Here is a 14,062-nt window from a genome sequence, read left to right as displayed (position 1 = left end):
GTTGCAGAGCAGTTGCAGACGGACGGGTGGCAGGACATGAGCGCCACGGGGCCTAATTTACAGGTGTGGGATCGGCTTGTTTTCGTTTTACGCACACTCATCTCGATTCGCCGCCCACAACCGTCACCCACTCTATTCCTCATCCCTCACCCAATCCCCTCGACCACCAGGTATCACACAACGATGGAGGGATTCGACCTGCCCATGAGCTTTGGCAAGAAGACCAAAAAGGCGCCCAACAACCTCGGCGCCAAGCTTGCGCAGACTCAGCGTGACGAGGTGAGTTTAGCTGCCTCGAGCTCGTTAACGAACACAGCTAACGTCCCAGCGCAAGCCACTCCCTGCGCCGCGCCAGGTGCCCAAGACTGCTACTGCGCCAGAACAGCCCGATGCGGGGCCTTCCAAGCCGCAGCCCGCTGCTGCTGCTGCTGCTGCCGCAGCTGATGACTCGGACTCGGAGGTTGGCCCCGCGCCGCCCAAGCGCAAGGCCGAGGCCGATCCCGCCGCCAGCGACGACGACTTTAGCGACTTTGAGGACGCCGAGGAGGAGGACCGGACGCCCGTGACGCATGAGATTGTGCTCAAGGACCACACCAAGGTGGGTACAGAACGTGTGGTGGATGTACCATGCTCAGCTCGCCTGTGTGCGCCTGAGAGCTGACACCTTCCACAGCCTGTGTCGGCGATCGCGGTTGAACCGTCTGGCGCGCGCGTCGCCACTGGCTCGCACGACTATGACTGCAAGCTGTGGGATTTCGGCGGCATGGACTCGCGGTTGCGGCCGTTCAAGTCGTTTGAGCCGAACGGGACGTACTTTATCCACGACCTCAGCTACAGTCCCGATGGCAAGCACCTGCTCGCCATCAGCGGCACGTTTTACCCGAAAGTGTTCAGCAGGGCGGGCGACGACGAGATTGAGTTTATGAAGGGAGACGTGTATCTGCGTGATATGAAGAACACCAAGTGAGTCGACAGCTGCCGGAAGGAGAGACGCAGCTGACGGTTCGCAGGGGCCACACTGCCGAGATCAACTCTGGCGCCTGGCACCCGACCGACAACAAACTCTTCCTCACGGCTGCCAACGACTCGACGCTGCGGATCTGGGACGTGACCAACCGCTCCAAGCAGAAGAGCGTCATCATCGTCCGGTCCAAGGAAAAGGGCAACCGGACACACGTCAATGCGTGTGCTTGGAGCCCCGACGGAAAGTTGATTGCCGGCGCATGCCTCGATGGCGCACTGCATATCTGGAGGTCGAGCTCCAACCTCGCTCGGCCGGATAAGAGCAACGAGAGCGCACACGCAAAGGGCACCGAGACGACCGGTGTGGCCTTTTCGCCCGACGGTACCCGCCTCGTGTCGCGTGGACAGGACGAGACGGTGAAGCGTGAGTTGAGACACCAAACCGTTGGGGTTCACCGGTACCCACCGGCCGGCTGTTCCTAAGCGAGAGCGAGATTGCTCCTTTTCCTTCTACTTCTTCCCTTTTGTGCTGACGCCACGTACAGTGTGGGACGTCAAGAACCTCAGGCAGCCGCTCGCCGAGGCCAAGGGTATCGCTAACCGCTACTCGGAGACTGGCATTACGTTTTCGCCCGATGGCAAGTGGGTGCTGGTGGGCACGGCCGTCGACCCGCGGGATCCCGAGGCCGTGGGCGAGATTCTCTTCCTGAGCGCCGAGGACCTGAGTGTGCAGCGCCGCGTCCCCATCGCAAAGGGTGCGTCCGTCGTGCGCGTGCTGTGGCACTCGAGGATCAACCAGATCTTTGCCTCGCTGTCCAACGGCGCCGTCTACGTGCTCTACTCGCCCCACTCGTCGATCCACGGCGCCCTCCTCCCGCTCGCCAAGATGCCACGCACCACCCCGAGGGACGTGTCGTACACCACCGCCGACCTCAAGACGGTCGTGTACACTCCCGATGCGCTGCCCATGTTCGCCGACGTCAAGTATGGCCAGAGCCTGCATCAGCAGGAGAAGCGTGCCAAAAAGTTCAAGCCCACAGCGCCGCTCGCCGGAGCAGGCAAGGGCGGACGCATCGGTGCCAGTGCCACTGCGAGCCTTGTGCAGGAAATCTTTGCGAGCGGCAACCGCATTGGTCTCGAAGACGTGAGTAGTGGTATTATTGGGGTATTGTGTTCGGATGTAATCGGGCAGGCAGTCGCTGACCTCGTACACAGCCTCGCGAAGCGCTTCTCAAGTACGCGACCGAGGAGGAGCAGAAGGAGCGGATAAAGTACATGTCCAAGGAGGACTGAGTGTTGGGGGTTACAGATTTCTCGGCAGAGTGCGGCGCCGAGGCCCCGAAGCTGAGAGGGAGGGAGCAGCGAGTGCCCGTGGGGCCGCCGGCAGGGCCGAGGACGCGTCGCCGTCCAGAAGACGAAAAGAAAGACAAAAAAAAGTCGAGCGGACGGATGGACGCCGGTACCGGAGGTACGCGTCGACACAGCTGGCGTTGGCTGCGGCGGTTCTGGTTTAGTCAGGCGCCTGGCCTGTCCAAGTGTCCGCGTGCCGGGCCTGTCGCGCCGGGCGCCGGTCCGGGTGTGATGAAGCGGGTTTACAGAAGAGTGAAAGCGCGCGCAGATGCCGCAGATGCATTGGGGTCAGTAGGGTTCAGGGGTGACGACGATGATGATGATGGTGGCTGGCGGCGGGCGGCGGGCGGGGGAAAGCGTTGGCCGGCGGCGGTGTACTGACACGCACACAATGAGCAATGAAGCACAGGGGAGGCGCTGAGCGACGCTTGGCAAACTGGACATTTGACTGGACAAGCTGCTGTGTGTGAGGAGACCCTCGACACCAAGCTGCTGTGACGACGCGTGTGGTGCTGGCGCCCCGTGTGCAACATATAGCCTGCCCGGCAAACGCACGCGTGGCGGGCAGGAATCGCTGCTTCGGTTGGCGTGTCGGTATCGCTCGGTGCATGATCTCGCCGACAGGACAACCCCCGGCGGTTGCGCCATTCCTACCATGCGCGACCGAGCCGGGCGACCACGCACCGAACTGCTGACCGTACGGGTACAAAAAGCGGCGCCTCACTTGGTGAAGAAATGTGAACACGCCCAGTCCCCCCCCCCCCCATATCCCCGTTCGAGCGAGCCCCCCTCCTCTCCGGCCTCTCCGCTGCGGCCCCTCCGCTGTGCGATCAGTCAGCGCTTTCTCCATCAACAAGACGCTCTTAAAACTTCCCATTGTCGAAAGCAATTCGCGCTTCGCACAGGCACCTCGACCCACCGGCCCCCCATCTGTTGGAGCCAAAAGCAAGAGCAGGTGATCGAAATATCACAATCAGCGATAACACCCGGGCCAAGACAGTTTCCAATTTCCGGATATTTCAGGTCAACAACAAGCGTGAACCCACACCATCGGACCGGCACGGATCCACGCACAGCAACCATCTCGCCATTCATATAAGCGGCACGCGGTAAGACGGCACAGTCTGCAACATGCCTGCCCCATCCCCCATCGAGGACCACTCGTTCAACATCATGGGCGCCCACCTCCCTCGCATGTCCAACCTCATCCACTCGCTCTGCCACGGCGACCGCCTGGGACGCAACGAGGACAGTGAGTGCAGCTTGCAGACGGTCACGACGCGAAACGCGACACACACGCTGACAAGGACAGTGCCGTGCATCGCCTGGAAGGACGACATGGCCGACAAGGTCTGGAAGTGCTGGTACTGCCTGCAGCGATGCTCCCCTTAGACGCATCGTCTCGTCACCCACCACCTGGCCATCGCACAGTGTCCTCGCCACCACACGACTGTTGTACATATGTACCATGTCCTTGGGAACGGCCTTTGTCACCACCACCCACACACCTGTCCCCACGCCGTTCGCCACCCGAGCTCCACCCACAACGGATTTGGCTGTAGGGGGTCACGTCATCTGTCCCAAACAGCCAAAAGCAACACAAAGCAACACCGGAATCTCTAGGCACTCCACCAAATTCCATTCTGTGCATACACTACACACCGCCATTGCCTCCGCACACCGCGTCTGCTTGCGACGAGCTCCGAGCCGCGCGCATGCGAGACCAGGCCGCGAGAGAACGACCGAACGCAACCAAAGCAAGAAACAGCAATCCCCCCCACACGTGCACGCGCAGCGCGCGTCGCTATCATATTTGCATATCCTCATGACTTTTTTTTGTTGTATGAATTTTCATGCGTCCACGCAAGCGCCGAGAGAACGTGTGCCCGCAGGCGCCCAAGCCCCCCCCCGGCCCAACCAGGCCACCAACGCACCACCCGTCGGGCACACGAGTTTCCATTCCACACACTGCTGTCCCCGTTTGCGTGCCCAAACGCGCCTCTTACGCATGTTTCTCACGACCACACGTTCGATTCAACACAGCTCTCGAGCTGACCAAGGCGCCGACCAACGTGCGCCCCGAACGCTGCTCTCGTCACTCGTTAGTGCTCTTTGCCACCCCGCATGCCTGGACAAGGCCCTGTGGCCTGTGGTGGTGTTCGGCCCACGATAGCGGCTGCAAGCAGGTCCCACAGGCCACAGGGCTCACCTTGCCCGATGCCCGATGACAAAAGGCAGCACCGCAGGAGCGGGTACTGGCCCACCGCCATACCGTTTGGAGGGTACTCACCCATTTGCCCGCAACAGCAGCTCTAGCCGCCGGCCGGGAGGTCTGGGACGCCGCGTTCCACCTCTTTGTCTCCACACCCACTGCCAAGGAACACAGGGAGTGGGTGCGGCAATGGCAAGCAACCCCAAGATGCCAGAGGCGGACTCTGCGGCAAGTGCAACGCCACGAAATAGCCGCACAAGGGGGGGGTGGGGCAGGGGGCAGAGGAAGACGAGCAGCAAACAGCCAGGGAAACGAGGTCAACCGACGCAACCGACTACTCGCATCAACACTGATGTGCATGGCGCTCGCCTTCTCCACCACCACCACACCCCACACCACCCTTTTGTTCTCGCTGGCCAGGGGGGAGTGAAGTGGCAGGACAGGTCAGGGAGGAGGGGGCGGCCAGGCCGGCGGCACTGGCTATCGGCCCGATGTGATTGGAAACTGCTAGCGACCAACGACGACCGCGCATTCGGAAATCGTTGCGATCACGTTTGACAGGCGGCGGCCGTGTGAGCGAGGGGAGGACGGGGAGGACGGACTCGGGCGGGCCCCGAGGGGAATGAAGACCATCCATGCAGAGCGGGGACTGCTGTCCGCGGTGCCAAGTGGCACCTACAGCCTACAGCGGTTGGCATTTGTCCTCTCAATCTAGCGATCGCTTCCTGCACCATCTCTTCCTAGACGTTTTTGATCGCCGCTTGTGTGGCCCGATGGAGCCACTCGTGCCACTCTGTGGCGGACAGATGAGCTGATAGAGACCTTGCAGCACGCGGCACTCCGTCATGGGTCGTTGGAAGCTTCTCGGTCGAACAGGTGTTGCATATGTCCGATCGTCGGTGATGGAAGCTCATCAGTCGCACGTGAACCTGAAGCCCGGCTTGTCCGACGGTACCGAGCAGTGGGGGCGGGTCAAGCTACACCGGTATAGGTGGCACGGAGCAATCGCGGCGCGATTACTCTGACAGCTGACAGCTGACAGGCAGACACCAAACGTGGCCGGGCTACCGGGGTGGCCTAACGCCGGCGGCAAACGCCACGTCCATGGTGTGGGGGAAGCCTCGTTTGCACTCCTCAGCCTCCCCCCATCCCCACGGCGCCCCATGGCCCCATGTCGTGTCCAGACGCTGGCCAGAAGCCAGGACTGCCCTTGTACAGCTTCTTTTCCAGCTCCACAGCCTTTTTGGCATTGGGTGTCATGACCATGGTCGACGACGGCTGGAGGGCACTAGCGAGTTCCCGGTGAATGTTCTCGGTGAGACACCCGTCCACGAGCGCGTGGACGCCATGAATTCTGTCTCTGTCGTGTTGGTCTGTCATGGGCTTCCGAAACTCGCATGCACGCGTGTGGCATGTCAGTACGCGTGCTGGCGAACAATAAGTATCTCTTTTCTACATTTCTCAAGTCACACATTGTGCCCCCGGTCGTGTGCCATCCACGTCTCATCACCAAACATCATCAACGTCGCTTGAAACACACGAGAAGCGGCGTGACCGAGCGGCGCCACCTCCCCCTTCAGCGCACCTTCCTCCTTGGTGCACAAACTAGTCAGCGGTGTACCTGCGCCATCAACAACCACAGTCATGTCCTCCCCATCATCCATTCTCCATCCCTCGAGCTCATACTCGCACACGGCGAGCTACCTCCGTGCCCGTCGAGCACCCGCCGCCGTCGCGTTCACCATGTGGCCAGTTTGTTTGGGAGGGTACAGTGGCGCAAATCGCAACTGTGAGTGTGGGGGGTTGGGATAAACCAGGGCTCAGGGGCGAGGTCAAGACGTCCGCCGTTTGCAGCTGTTGCAACTGTCTAGTCTCCGACGAGTCGCAGCTGACATCCAGACCCGTGTCGCCCAGACAACCCTTATGGCAAGTGGGTATGCAAGTACTGCGGCGAATCCGTACCCGTCACTTGGCCTGGCGAACCGCGTCCATCTGTGCCATGAGCGTCCCGACTTGCGTACCCCGTCCGGGAGGACTAATATGAGCGAGTGAGGGGCCTCGACAACGACCCGTGGTTGCATCAAACGTATGGGAGCTGGGGTTGGGGCCCATGTCAGAGGGGCCACCTTGTACCGACATTGTGGGTTGTGTGGGTTTTGTGTTATCTATTCTTGAATCGCGAGCTGGCTGAATGTAACAATGTTGTGTCCAGTCTGCCCAGTGCCCAGTGCCCAGTGCCCAGAGTCGCTCTCGAGGCTGTTGACAGTCGGCCGACCCATCAACCATCAGCCAGCAGCCAGCAGTGCATGGACCGCATAGACTTCCCGGTCGCAGCTAGGGCAGGCACAATCAGGACATTGACGCTACATTGACCTTTTGCTGCACCTGACGGCTGGCTGGCTGGCTGGACCGACGGGACGGTGCTGATCGAGCTGAAACGCTGTGGCCTATGCGGGCATTGTACGCGCGGTGCGTTCCGGTGGAACGAATGGTAACGACAAGCACTGGGAAAGGGGAGCCATACCCTCCTGGACCCGTTGTCAGGTGGGACCAGTGATCCAGAGAGCACCTCAATGCTCATCATTGCTTTGAGCATCAGCCAGCGGGACACCTTGGAGTGTCTAGTCTGAAGCGGGACGTTTAACGTGAAGACACTGGGTGAGTTCCCATTAAACAAACGTCCACGGTCGCCATGAACAATCGAGACTCCGACGGAGGAAGGAAGTGACGTTAAGCTATGTGCGGATGGAGGTGCCTGCCAAGGATCCCCAAGGAGAAGCGCACTCGAAGCGATACTAATCCTGATTGCATGAAACACTGCATGCACAGCTCCAGAGGCCAGAATCCTGTACGTGAGTGGGCAAGGTCATGCATAAGAGCAAGAGCCCGCTGCGCTGCATTTCAGTACCCTTCAACAACCAAACACACATTCTCCACCTCCATTACACGATGAGCTCACTATGTGGGTCCCTCCCTACCTTGGCGCCGCCAGACACTGACCCATCGCAGCCACCAAGCCCGCCCTCATGGACCGTGTTTTCCACCGCAGGAGCGTGGACGAGTCCCAGCTCAAGGAGCTGCTAGACCAGTGCTACAGCGAGAAGATTGCGCGCCGAGCACTCCGCCATGCCGAGGGCGAGATGGTCAAGGCGACGGCCTTGGCACGACACTACACCCACATTGACGCCGGCGTCCAAGGAGAAGGACGACCGCATGTGCAAGGTCTGCATCGAGATGCGCGTCGACGCGGTCAAGGGCGCCGAGAAGGAGAAGAACATGGACCGTATCCACGGCACGTACGAGACCATGATCCCTTACGCGAGGGTCCACGGCGTAACTGCCCCAACAGCGGCTGGAGGCCATGGTCTCGATCCCAATTGGTACAAGACGGACCGCTGGCAATAGTGTTGTGGCACGACGTAGACATAGAGCATGGCATGCATGTGTACCAGTAGCAGTAGTGGCGCCGTCATTGGCGCACACATCCGAAAATGGGCTAGTGAAAATTAACCGATGGATCCGCCATTAGCCGATCAACATCTACATCAACTCCGACCGCTCATTTCGACCGTCCTCCAGTCATCCAACCCTTCCTCCAAGCCCAAAAAGTTGGCTTGGGAGGAACTGAATCCTCTGCTGACGAGAGTGGGATTCGAACCCACGTCCGAAGACTGCGGATGATCTTTTGCAAAGAAGCAGAAGAAAACCTTAACACAGCGCCTTAGACCGCTCGGCCATCTCGCCGAGTACGTTGTTGAGTTTTTCAATGGAACGGGCGCTGTGGCACTGTAATTGGAGCCGGCAGGAGTTCTTTTGACTCTCTCAGAGTCGGGTTTGCAGTGGATAGAGGCGCTGGGAACACCACAGCCAGACGACGACCTGTAAGAGCCAGTGACATGGAGTGAAGGGAGTCAACTGTCCCTGTTGGGGCACCCCTGCCCGTAGAACCTACACATCGACAGTGCAATGACAGGAGTGCCGCTACAATCTATGGATGCAACCTACCCGTTGGACAAGACTGTGACTCCTCGTTATCGTAGAAGGGAGACGCCGATACCTCGAGGCGAAGGATGCCGCATGGCAGTTGCCGCGTTTTAACCGGATTTCTGTCGATTTTAGTGCCACCGATGCGAACCTCCGTCCTGGTGGGTCACAGGTGAGGACTGGTGCATGTATGCATGTAGAGACAGTTACTGGGGTGGGGCAGAGCGCTAAACTCGCATCATGTGTGCACCAAGCTGAGATCATTAGCCGCATGTACTTCACTCATCCTATCAGTAACGGTAGCACTGAGGTCAGCATTGGGGATAACGCATTATTCGCCACCCAAAAACATCGAATCGGCGGAGGGTGTGTTTCTCAATGTATGTGGAGGCCGTGGAGGTACGAGGGTCCAGGGGACAGCACGCATCAGTGCACCGCCAAACTGGCCTTAACAGCGATCAGTCCCCCGACAAGAGACCCAAAAGAAACCGTCTCTGATGGGAGGAGCGAAACTGGCCTCTCGAGAACACAGTATTCGCCACCCAAAAACGTCGAATTGCCTGACGGTGTGTTTCTCTCTCGTCCATCAAGGCGAACCGTGGCTCGCACCTGAGAAACCTGAGCCGACTGAACAGTGGCCTGTGCTGATGGCATTGTCCTGATACGAAGGGGTTTCCGCACCGTGAGCACTTTGAGGGTACAAACCCCCCCCTCTCACCCCTGCTCGCCCGAGCCTCCAACCCCTCCTTGCCTTGCACTCCCTTCGTCACACTGCGTATTTTGTGACCTTTCAACGCACGTCACACACACTTTTTTTTTCAACTGGGTCCACACCAATGCCGCGGTCACTAACGAGTCTGTTATCGTGTTCCTCGGCGAGCACCGACATTGGGGAGCTGTGGAACGACTGCGAGGGCGACCTGTTTGGCGGAAACACGCACCGTGCGTACAGGGACTACTTTTCTTGTCTGTGGGTGAGGCGTGGGTCACTGATGGCGCGGTCGGGAGCAGAGAAGTGCGTGCCGCTGTGGTTTGACAATACGACCCTTGTATGTCGGTTCTGTGCCGTCAAGGTGATCTGGACTCAGGTGAGTAATGGACAGAGGTTCCGAGCTGATTCCAGTTCTACGGATGAGGACGTTTGTTCGGGGCCCTACCGAACGGAGCGAGCCAGACCTCCTTGCTCGAGGCAAGACGCTGGCTGCAACCCCCCACATTGCTGTTGCAATACTGTAGAAGGCTTGACTGGTCCAACGATAGACTGGACATGTGCCATTCCGATGATGACAAGAAGAGAGTCTGATGGTGCTTCTGATGTGACATCTGTTGTTCCCCCCTCCTCGATGCGACTGCAGCCCATCAGCCAGCACACAAACCGCGCGCATGTCACTCCTATATCCTATGCCTTTCCCATCAGTGTACATTTACTGACATTCTCCCCTCTCCCTGCCACACCATGCCCGCACCGCCCATCGCGTCTCGCTTTGTCCCGTGGCCCACTTCACTGTTATTGGGAGAGTTTTTCGTCGCGGCACCGCCGCGCGACCGATGCCAGGGCCTACCAGGACGACATGTTGTCGAGCGCCAGAACGTTGGCGGTCAGTAACTTGTCCCCCCTATACCCCACACACTGTGTACGGTACTGATGCCTCCAGAGTGGTGCAAGTTCAGCTTTGCGGGCGATTCGCTGCTGATCTGCATGTAGTGCAGACGACAGCTTGCGATCATCCACAAGAGCCGAGCCGAGGTCCCGCGGCAGATCACCATGGCCGAGTTCCCGTAGGCACCCAGAGAAAAGATGGTACAACGTACAGAAGAACATGGAGGCAGCCTTTGTACACTGTATATGTACTTGAGGAGGCTCCCTATTGAGGGTGTGAAACGAGAAGTGGGGCGAGACTCGACGGTGGATGGGCAGCACAACGGCCCGTCACCTGGATACGTGGGGCGCAATTGTATGTATGGGGTCTTCGCTGCCCAGAAGCTCTTCTTCGCTGGATCACTTGTTCACAGTACTTGCATGCATGGCTACCACCAAGAGCTATACAATGGTCCTTTCTACGCGCCACTGTCCTCACCCTCACTTTAAATCACTCGCCCCCTCCAAGCCAACAGCAACAGGGGTGATGCCTTCTCCTCGTTGTGTCCGCAGAGAGTTTACAGGCCTTCTGGGGAAGGACCTTGACCCCAAGGCTCGCCGAGCTTGCGTCTGAACGTCTTGACAGGAGGACGCGGGTCCTATGAAGACCTCTTGCGCCTGGCTTTCCCCTTTCTCTTATTATCGGTCTTGCTGCCACTCGACTTTGTCTTGGCCTTGGACTGGGCTGGGGCTGGGGGGCGGTGACAGCGGCAGGGTTTTGCAAGCGTGCAATGCTCAGGAGACTCCTGCAGTCCTTTGCGGACACGTCCTTGAAGAACGAGGTCTTGAGGAGGACGTGCACCGTGTCCGCGTCGAGGTCAATGTTGGCATACAGCTCGGGGTGGCTGCTGATGAAGAGGAGACGGGACTTGTGCTGCGACGCAAGAGCGGCTTCTGAGGCGGAAAGGGGGACTTCCGGGGGAGGACTGGACGAGTCGTTTTCCTTGGGCGAAGGAGGTGCGGTGGCTGTGTCGAGCTCGTTGCCGGCGGTGATGGGGGCCTTGCGTTTGCGCGTGGGCATGTCTGGCATGGTAGATGCGCAGAGATGATGGAGGAGCGAGCGAGGTGGATGGTGAGAGTCACCGTGACGCAGCACTTCTCTTTTGGTTACACGAGCGCCGTCCATGCAGCAGCTGCAGCAGCACAAGGATCGTCGACGCAAAGAACCAGCAGGGGACGGGGCGCAGATGACTGGCAACAGTGGCACTTTTCAGTCAAAGCGCCAACATTTTCGAGGCATTTTCGCAGGACTTTTATTCCCCAACACCCGCCCCTCGTCCTGTATATTCAACATGGAGCGCCTGAGAACAGTACTCTGACCTTCTTAGCCGAATACCCTCACCCCAGTGGCTGTTGGAAGGCGCCGTGCTAGATACTTCGAGCGTGGCTGATGGTTCCACAGGCCATAGGGCAAGGTGAGAATGGCGCGTCGGGGACTCTCCAGCTGTCAGAGCGATCAGAGCTGGGCTAAAGGGCAGAGTGGAATAGGACAACAGCAATGCACTCGGTGCCCGTCAGCGGTTGATGAGCCTCCCACCTGGTGACCCATACTGTCCCTTCGTTCCAGTGACGGGGAGAAGACCTCGTGGGTATCATTCACGAACCAGTCTGTTGATCAAATATCCAGAACGACCACAAACAGTGACCAGAGGGGCCGTCTGGAACCACTATTGTGTGGAAGAAACAATATTGGAGTACCACACCGCGTGTACAGACACCGTGAGTCCGTTCTGTGTTCTGAGTTGGCCACCAAACCGATAACACAAGGCCCCAGGGACAAAGGCCGACTGCGGATCGGAAGAACGCGTTTGTTTCAACTGCGCTGGCTGGAGAGTATCGCGATCGGCCTGATACACCTTCTGCGCATGTACGGGACCAAAGCCCAACTGGCCAACTGGTCGTTGTGCTATGTTCAATCAAGCTTTGGAGGGTCGTGGTGGCATGCCAACGTCGTTCCTGGAGCTTATAAAGCTCATAGGGATCACAGGACGTCGAAACAGACGGCAAACACTCGCTGCAGCCCATGGCCACTGTTCGCACTGCCACCGGCCACCGGTCAGTCTCCGTCGAAGCGGTGGAGGCTCAACGTACACCCGTGGCGCGGCCCTCACACAGCCGCCTGCATACCGCATACCGTATATCGCGTTCGCTGTGCTAAGCAAACACGGTGTAGACGCGTGTTATGTGCTGCGCGGGGTCGTAGCCGGCGTGTTTACATCGGGCCAAACACGAAACGTGGACAGGCGCGACAGGCAGAGATCCAGAGAGATCCAGAGATCAGAGACGAAGCGGCGCCGTTGGAATCGCGCTAGTCGCGTGTTGAGACACGACACGCAGGAAACACGTGCATACATGGTAACACCGTACGGCGGGCCGGGCGTCAACGTTGAATCGACTAGCTGAGCATTTCAGTGTCCACCATTTGCTGTGCTTTGTGTGTGTGTGTGTGTGTGCACCCAACAAGTCGAGCCGTGAATGTCGGACAGCTCTGGCGCTCTGGTGATACCAGTGTCAGGTGCGGGACGGGCGATATGCGTCCTCTGCCCCCCTCTGCCCTCTGGGCAATCGGTTGGAACGAAGGCTGTTGCCACGGCGTCGCTCTACCAAATGGACCCAGGTCCAGGCTTTTGGGCGGACGTTTTCTCTTTTTTTCCTGTCTGTCCGTGTTCTGCGGGGACACTGGACGCCATGACTCTGTACTCTGTATCCATGGTCTCACATGCAATTGCAATTATTGGCCCATTTGGCCGTTGGGGCAGAGCGGCATGCATGTTGATCAGGACTGATCAGGACATTGAGTTGACTCCGGATCTCCAGGAGACGAGAGATCGCGAGAGACAAGCACAGTCAAACAAGCTGCGGATCTGCACAGAGGTGGATGGGAACAAGGCGCGTGGCTGTCCAAATATAGAGTACGCACAAGCCCCCCCCTGCGAACAGCCGGTGCCACGGCACGCTTCACGCGTCTCCGACGTCTCCGCGACACCGCCATGACAACATATCTCGCTTGAGACGAACGGACGGATGCAGAGAAGGGCCCCCTCCTACGGCCTGCAGCGCTGCAGCCTGCCCGATGGGCCATGGCCGCGCTCAGATCTCTTGTTTCAGAGAAACATTCCAAGCAGTGGGAACCCCTCTCATCGTCGCTCACCATAAACTAACCCCCCCCCCCCCCCCCCCCCCCCCCCATCAGCGATAGACAGTGCAAGTAACACATTGCCAGCCTCGCACCGTCCTATACTGCAACTCCCTCCCCACTCCCTCGTCACTGCCTCTCCACTCTCCTGCCCCAAGCGCTACCGCTCTGCAATGGGTAAGCTGCACCTCCCCCCCGGTCACAGCTCACGTTACAGCTCGCAGACGTTCCGACTCTGTATCTGTCTTTTCGTTCGAGGACGACGTGGGCGACTCGTCCGTCTGGTGCTGCTTTGGTGGTGTGAGTGGGCTTTAAGCTACCGCGTCGTTCAGTAGCTAACGGGGGTCACAGGGAAAGCGGTTAGTCGCAGAGCAGACAAAGCTCTGGCGTCGTCGGAGATAGTGTTGATGCTGACATTGGCCTGCCCCTCCGGTCGATATCTCGACTCCCCCTCCTGACACCACAATGAACCTTCGTCCCACCGTCTAGACCCAAGACGACGACGACCCCACAGACTTCGCAGGTGGTGTACAACCCCCCGCCCACAGGCATGCGGAACGCGAGTGGCAGCCCGCCTGCGCTGCCCCAGAAAGACGAGGGCGCGATTCAAGCCCAGACACAGGTGCGGTATGCGCCTGCCGTGTCACCATCGCCGTCTCCGCCCCACTAAGTACAAGGCCGTGACCACGACCCCAACAACACCTCCCACCGTGGGCGGTGTCTCACTGCTGTAACAAACACGGGTATTGAACCCCCTCTCCCATTGCCAGAGCACGCC

The 14,062-nt window shown here is 59.1% G+C and overlaps 5 protein-coding genes and 1 non-coding gene across 6 annotated transcripts; 4 read left to right on the top strand and 2 right to left on the bottom strand.

Annotated features, from left to right (window-relative positions):
• Positions 1–183: 183 nt before the first annotated feature.
• Positions 184–2,256, top strand: EHS24_000085 (uncharacterized protein; the record flags this gene model as incomplete). The annotated part of the gene is made up of 6 exons (XM_028615925.1): positions 184–279; positions 329–598; positions 674–963; positions 1,011–1,387; positions 1,509–2,107; positions 2,179–2,256. 6 exons carry the CDS (start codon positions 184–186, stop codon positions 2,254–2,256), a joined length of 1,710 nt encoding a protein of 569 aa, XP_028479782.1.
• A 1,188-nt stretch (positions 2,257–3,444) lies between these two features.
• Positions 3,445–3,705, top strand: EHS24_000084 (uncharacterized protein; the record flags this gene model as incomplete). Its single annotated transcript, XM_028615924.1, has 2 exons — positions 3,445–3,565; positions 3,626–3,705. 2 exons carry the CDS (start codon positions 3,445–3,447, stop codon positions 3,703–3,705), a joined length of 201 nt encoding a protein of 66 aa, XP_028479781.1.
• Positions 3,706–7,474: 3,769 nt separating this feature from the next.
• Positions 7,475–7,930, top strand: EHS24_000083 (uncharacterized protein; the record flags this gene model as incomplete). The annotated part of the gene is made up of 3 exons (XM_028615923.1): positions 7,475–7,487; positions 7,535–7,668; positions 7,724–7,930. 3 exons carry the CDS (start codon positions 7,475–7,477, stop codon positions 7,928–7,930), a joined length of 354 nt encoding a protein of 117 aa, XP_028479780.1.
• Positions 7,931–8,162: 232 nt separating this feature from the next.
• Positions 8,163–8,269, bottom strand: EHS24_000082. Its single transcript has one exon. It is a non-coding gene; the product is annotated as a tRNA-Leu (tRNA).
• Positions 8,270–10,747: 2,478 nt separating this feature from the next.
• Positions 10,748–11,178, bottom strand: EHS24_000081 (uncharacterized protein; the record flags this gene model as incomplete). Its single annotated transcript, XM_028615922.1, has 2 exons — positions 10,748–10,839; positions 10,893–11,178. 2 exons carry the CDS (start codon positions 11,176–11,178, stop codon positions 10,748–10,750), a joined length of 378 nt encoding a protein of 125 aa, XP_028479779.1.
• Positions 11,179–13,457: 2,279 nt separating this feature from the next.
• Positions 13,458–13,954, top strand: EHS24_000080 (uncharacterized protein; the record flags this gene model as incomplete). The annotated part of the gene is made up of 4 exons (XM_028615921.1): positions 13,458–13,461; positions 13,502–13,584; positions 13,636–13,643; positions 13,774–13,954. 4 exons carry the CDS (start codon positions 13,458–13,460, stop codon positions 13,952–13,954), a joined length of 276 nt encoding a protein of 91 aa, XP_028479778.1.
• Between the last annotated feature and the right edge of the window lie 108 nt (positions 13,955–14,062).

This window comes from Apiotrichum porosum (assembly GCF_003942205.1).
Source record: "Apiotrichum porosum strain DSM 27194 chromosome Unknown scaffold_1, whole genome shotgun sequence".
NCBI classification, from domain to species: Eukaryota; Fungi; Basidiomycota; class Tremellomycetes; order Trichosporonales; family Trichosporonaceae; genus Apiotrichum; species Apiotrichum porosum.
Note: the sequence above shows the minus strand (reverse complement) of the source record. Positions and strands in the feature narration are given on the sequence as shown.